The sequence below is a fragment of the Cervus elaphus genome, chromosome 12, assembly GCF_910594005.1.
Source record: "Cervus elaphus chromosome 12, mCerEla1.1, whole genome shotgun sequence".
NCBI classification, from domain to species: domain Eukaryota; kingdom Metazoa; phylum Chordata; class Mammalia; order Artiodactyla; family Cervidae; genus Cervus; species Cervus elaphus.
This window is the reverse complement of record NC_057826.1, coordinates 74,759,781-74,765,680: the sequence shown is the minus strand read 5'-3', so window position 1 is coordinate 74,765,680 and position 5,900 is coordinate 74,759,781. Positions and strand designations below refer to the sequence as shown.

Genomic DNA, 5,900 nt, shown 5'->3' with positions numbered 1-5,900 from the left:
GGCCCCCTGCATTGGGAATGTGGAGTCTTAGCCATTGGACCACCAAGAAAGTCCCAATATATACATTTTTTACAAAATTAGTGATACTTGGGTCAAAATTAGGCTAATCTTTTTTAAAAGCAACTACTGTTGATTTACTGTAGTCCAGTAAGTCAGACAAGAGAATTGGAATTTAAAAGAACTGAGGATAATCTAGCCAAGCAGTGATGCTGTTAGGCCTGGACTTTAACCTCCAGATTAAGAATGAGCAAGTCTGTCCTCAACTCAGAGGTGGAGAAGCAAGCCTCCCTGGACCCTCTCTAGATTTCCTATGTTTTCCTGGGTTCTATCCGGCCTCCTCTAAAGTATTGTTCAAAGAACATCTCAGCCACATTGCCAGCAGCTTGGTGAAGATCTTCTGCCTTCTGAAATGTAGATGACTGAAATTACAGTCTCAGGGTATTATGGCAGAGCAAATAAGGAAGTAAGGGTTTGGGTTAGTGAACATGTGGTCAACAGGACAATAAAGGAAACTATGTTCAAGGTCAGAATTTGTATAACCCTGGAAAAATTACTTATTGAGGGTAAGAAGAACCTTCATTTCTTCTCCTATAAAAATCTGTAACCTAAAGCTAAACACTGATATTTTATACAATAAGGGAGAAATAAGTTTGATTTCTCCCTGTCCAAGATTGTTTTACATCTCTTAGTGAATCAATTTTTTTCTATTCTTTTGTTCCAAAAGTGTGTGTTTAGCAACTACTATGATTTAAGATGCTGAATGGGGATTTTAAAATGAGATACTTCACTAGAAATTCTAGATGGAGAGAAGTCATAAACACAGAAGAACCTAAGTGTCCAAATGATTGATGCAGATATTAAGTGTTTTTTTTTTCTAATTTTTGACAGGCGTGTCCAACAGTGAGAATGGAAGAGCCTGCTCTACTCAATCAAACAACTGTAGTGACGTATTTTCGGCTTAGAGGTTTGTCTATAAATCAGAATGTGCAGATGGCTGCATTTGCCATGTTCCTTGTTTTCTACGTGCTGACGCTGATTGGAAACATCCTCATTGTCATAACTATTATCTATAACCACCATCTCCACACCCCCATGTATTTCTTTCTCAGCAATCTATCCTGTATCGATGTATGCCACCCCACCGTCACTGTCCCCAAGATGCTGATGGACACCTGGTCAGAGGAGAAGCTCATCTCCTTTGATGCCTGTGTAACTCAGATGTTCTTCCTGCACCTCTTTGCCTGCACAGAGATCTTTCTCCTCACTGTCATGGCCTATGATCGGTATGTAGCTATTTGCAAACCCCTGCAGTACATGACAGTGATGAACTGGAAAGTATGTGTGCTGTTGGCTGTGGCCCTCTGGACCGGGGGTACCATCCACTCCATCGCCCTGACCTCGCTCACCATCAAGCTGCCCTACTGTGATCCTGATGAGATTGACAACTTCTTCTGTGATGTGCCTCAGGTGGTCAGACTGGCCTGTACTGATACCCACATCATTGAGATTCTCATCGTCTCCAACAGCGGGCTGATCTCCGTGGTCTGTTTCGTGGTCCTTGTGGTGTCCTACGCGGTCATCCTGGTGAGTCTGAGGCAGCAGATCTCAGAAGGCAGGCGGAAGGCCCTGTCCACCTGTGCCGCCCACCTCACCGTGGTCACACTCTTTCTGGGACACTGCATTTTCATCTACTCCCGTCCATCCACCAGCCTCCCAGAGGACAAGGTGGTGTCTGTGTTTTTCACCGCTGTCACACCCCTGCTGAACCCTATCATCTACACCCTTCGGAATGAAGACATGAAAAATGCCTTGAACAAGTTAATGGGGAGGGCGGAGGAAAGAGGAAAAAAATGAAAATGTCTAAGCCTTTATGGTGCTTGGTGTTCCAAACTAAAGAAATGGCCAGCAAAGATATGTTACAAGCTACATTTATCAAACTGTATGACTTGTAAAACTATCTTCCAGTCCAATATCTGGCAATCATAGCAATTACTATGGTTTTTAACATCTTACACAGGCTGGAAATTGTTCTAGGCACTGTGCAATTACTTAATTCTCACAACAACCCTGTGAGGTATATATAAGCTTGTTTACACATGAAGAAGCCAAAGCTCAAAAAAAGCAAACATCATGCCCAAGGTCACCCAGCTAGGAAATGATGAAGGTAGGATGTTAAGCCAAATATATCAACACAAACATGTTATTTTCTTACATCATTGTTCCTATCCCTGCTTTTGTGTTAGGGTGATAACCAAAGTCTACACAAATGTTCAGATTTCTGGGCAGCACTTGCCAACATCATTCACTCAGACACTTGCCTAAATAGCTTTGCAAACATTGGTAAGGCAGGCAAAGTAAGTTTGCAAATGACTTCAGTAATGCAGAAGGAAGACTTTGAACCACTGAAGTTGATATCCTCAAGTGTTCAGGAAAAACTCTTCCATTAAGACAATAAAATGGGGATATCTTATTATCCATTCATCTGACAAATATTTACTGAGCACCTATTATGTGCTAAGTACTAGGTTTGTAATCATAAATAAAATACATAGTCCTCCTTTTATGCTGTTTAAAGTTTAGTGAGAATAGAAGACAAGAATATGTGGGAAGAGAACTTGGGAAAGAATGGATGTATGCATATGTATTGCTGAGTCCCTTAGTGTTCACCTGAAACTATCAAACATTGTTTGTCAATCAACTATACTCCAATACAAAATAAAAAGTTTTTTTTAAAAAAGAAAACAAAATATAAACAAATTTTAATTACAGATCATGACAAATGCCATGAAAGACAATGCTGTTAAAGAGTTATAGAAGAGACTGTCTCTAGATTGCTTAGTTAAGAAGGGCCTCTCTGAGGAAATGCCATTTAAGCTAAGATCTAAAAGATGAAAAAAAGAGCCAACCATGAGAAAAGAAAGGTGATGAACTTTCTAGGCAGAGGAAATAGCAGATGTAAAGATTGATGTTTAGAAAGAACTTGGCCTGTTCCAAGAAGTAAAAGACCAATGTGTTTATAACTTTGCCTGTGAGGCAGAGAATAGTGAGAGATGATAATGAAGAAGTAAAAAGAATACTTTCATGTCCTCTCAAGAAGTTTGGAATATTTTTCAGTACAGTAGGAAGTTATCAGAATGGTGCAAGCACAGAACAGACATGACACAATTTGTGTTTAAATGAACTCGTTCTAGTCATTATGTAGAAAATTCATTCAGCACAGCATTTGTTACTAAACAATAGTCACTCAATATCACACTAATAGCTGGGAGAAAATGCCAAGTTGAAACACGGTTTCATAATCCAGCATCTTCGGTCCAGTTGTGGTGACACACACATTGTAATGTCATGAAACATTGTACTCTGAGTGTAATGTGCTGAGTCGACTGGATAACAGGGGATATGAAGAGGATATTGCAGGCAACAGTGTCTCCTACCTGTGTACAAAAAGCATAGCATAATGGGACCCAACAGTTCACTCTGACTCCATCAGTGAGAAGGGCATGCTTAAATGCAGGAGGCTTTCAAAGGCAATACGTAATAACAATTGACCGATTGTTGTGGTCAATAAATGTGTGGGTCACAAGACCCACGGCATATTTTTATGCTACTTTTGCCAGGGTTGTGTTGAGAAGGAAATTTAAGCCATTTCAGTTGTACAGAAGTATGGTTATCATGGTATTAAGGTATTCTATAGGTTTTCTGGGCAACACAAGTTAACTTACAACAGACAGTACTAATCACAGAGTAGTCTCATTCCCAAAGATAACTCTGTGCATAGTATAAAAACTAATTCATTGGGACTGGTTGATGGAATAACTAAACTGAATTTGAAAATTATGAAATTTGTATGAAATAAATGCTTTTAGTATAGGCAATGGCAGACAATCAGGAGGTACAGCCCCTCAAAGAACCCAAATAGAATCACCTTGTGTAGGAATCACACAGACAAACACCCACAATGGGATAGTAAGACAACGCTTCATGGCAGTCCTTAAGCGGTAGCTGGTAAAACTACAAACGAACAATCTTTTTTTTCGTAGTTGCAAGCAAAATTTCTAATACTACCAGTCTTCAATCACATTAATCCTCATAACTCTCTAGAGAAGTAATGTAAAACATTTATTCTCCATTTCACAGGAAAAGGTTTTTAGACTCAGAGATAAAATAAAATGTGCTTAGTTACTCATTGAATAAATAGGAGAGTAAAAAGTAGAATGAAAATACCTTGACTCTTGGTTCTGTAGCTAACTTACTTTAAAGAGGAGACAGGAATCACTATCACACAGAAGTTTGCTCAGCAACTTTGTAATAGGCAATTGAATTTGTCAGATTATAATCATCTTCTCTGCCATAGAGTAATTGCCATAAGTAGAAATAAACAAATGAGGATTAGGAATTTATTTCTGCACAAAAGGTACTAATCAGTGTGGAAATCTGTTCATATAAAAGTCCAAAATGTAGAAGCATAATTAGATAATTTTTCTAAGTTTTCCAGGTATGTATAGTAGTGATATCTAGGCCTGATTTCACATACAAATACATAAAACTCTGATTTTGACTTGGGTTATATTCATGAAATAGTAGGGGATTGACAATGCAGTGCATTTTTTTGGACAATTTTCATATAATAGGGTTTAGATATCCCCCAGTTTAATAAGCTGTTTCTTATTCTTTGTCCTTTTGAGAACTTTCTGTCATTCCAATCATTTCTTACCTTTCAACCATGGTTAATGAGTCACTCACTCTGTGTTGAGTGTGTGTATGTCCATATTATCTGGAACCCAAATCCCTAAAGTACTCATAAGCATTATTTCTACAAGTTAACAGAATTTGGCAGAATAATAGCCCAAAGGCCTCAATCAATTCTAATTCCTTTCAGAATAATCAAAGAAATATTAGGTATTTTTATTATTAAGTGTATTTTATTTCATTCCATTATCTCCATTAAAATTGATATAATTATTTTATGTGGCAGCTCTCTGACCATCTATAGGGTCTCTAATCCTACTCCCCCTGATCAGAGTATACCATCATTCTCTTTACCTAAGGAATTTGTCTGGAGTCTTCTTGATTTGGACTTTCCCATTCCACAGTGAATTATACTTCTCCCAAGAGTGATATTAGTTAATTAAGGAAATTAACACATAGAAATTATGTAAATCCAAGTACCTTCTTAACTATTTTCGCCTATTTCTTCAAATAAAATTTAGAATATTATTGAAAATTATTGACCAAAAAAAGTCCTGTGGAGTTTTTAAGTAAATTAGATTTATAAATCAATTTAAGAAAACCCATTATAGTAGCAATTTTTTTATTCTTATATAAGAACATGTCTATATCTCTCTACATTTTCTCAGCACAGCTTTGTAGTTTTTATCATAGAGGCATATATGCTTCCTTTATTGGATGAAAAGAAAATCCCATATAAACAAATCTGTATTGATTTTTTATTGCAGCTGTAACAACTTTACTACAAACCTAGAAGTTTAGCCAATATAAATTTATCTTCTTACAGCTCTGTCAGTAGTTCAACACAAATTTCACTGAACTAAAATCAAAGGTCAACAGGGCTACACTGCTTTCTCCTTCTTCTTCATCCTAGGTTTATGGAGGACTAATTGACAAAAATTGAATATATTTAAAGTGTACAGCATGATAATTTCATTATTACCACAATCAATTCTAATTAACACATCCATCACCTCACACAGTGCATCTGTCTGTGTGTCTGTCTGGTGAGGATACTTAGGATCTGTTCTCTCAACAATTTTCAAGTATGCAATAGAGTATTATTAACTACTGTCATCGTGCTATACATTAAATCCCCAGAACTTATTTATCTTACAACTGAAAGCTTGGCTGAATTATTTTCTAAAGGCAATAAAAGAGAATCCATTTCC

The 5,900-nt window shown here is 37.2% G+C and overlaps 1 protein-coding gene across 1 annotated transcript; it reads left to right on the top strand.

Moving 5' to 3' along the window:
• Positions 1-906: 906 nt before the first annotated feature.
• On the top strand, positions 907-1,854 carry LOC122704323 (olfactory receptor 4E1). The gene has a single exon (XM_043918836.1). It carries the CDS (start codon positions 907-909, stop codon positions 1,852-1,854), a length of 948 nt encoding a protein of 315 aa, XP_043774771.1.
• Positions 1,855-5,900: the final 4,046 nt, after the last annotated feature.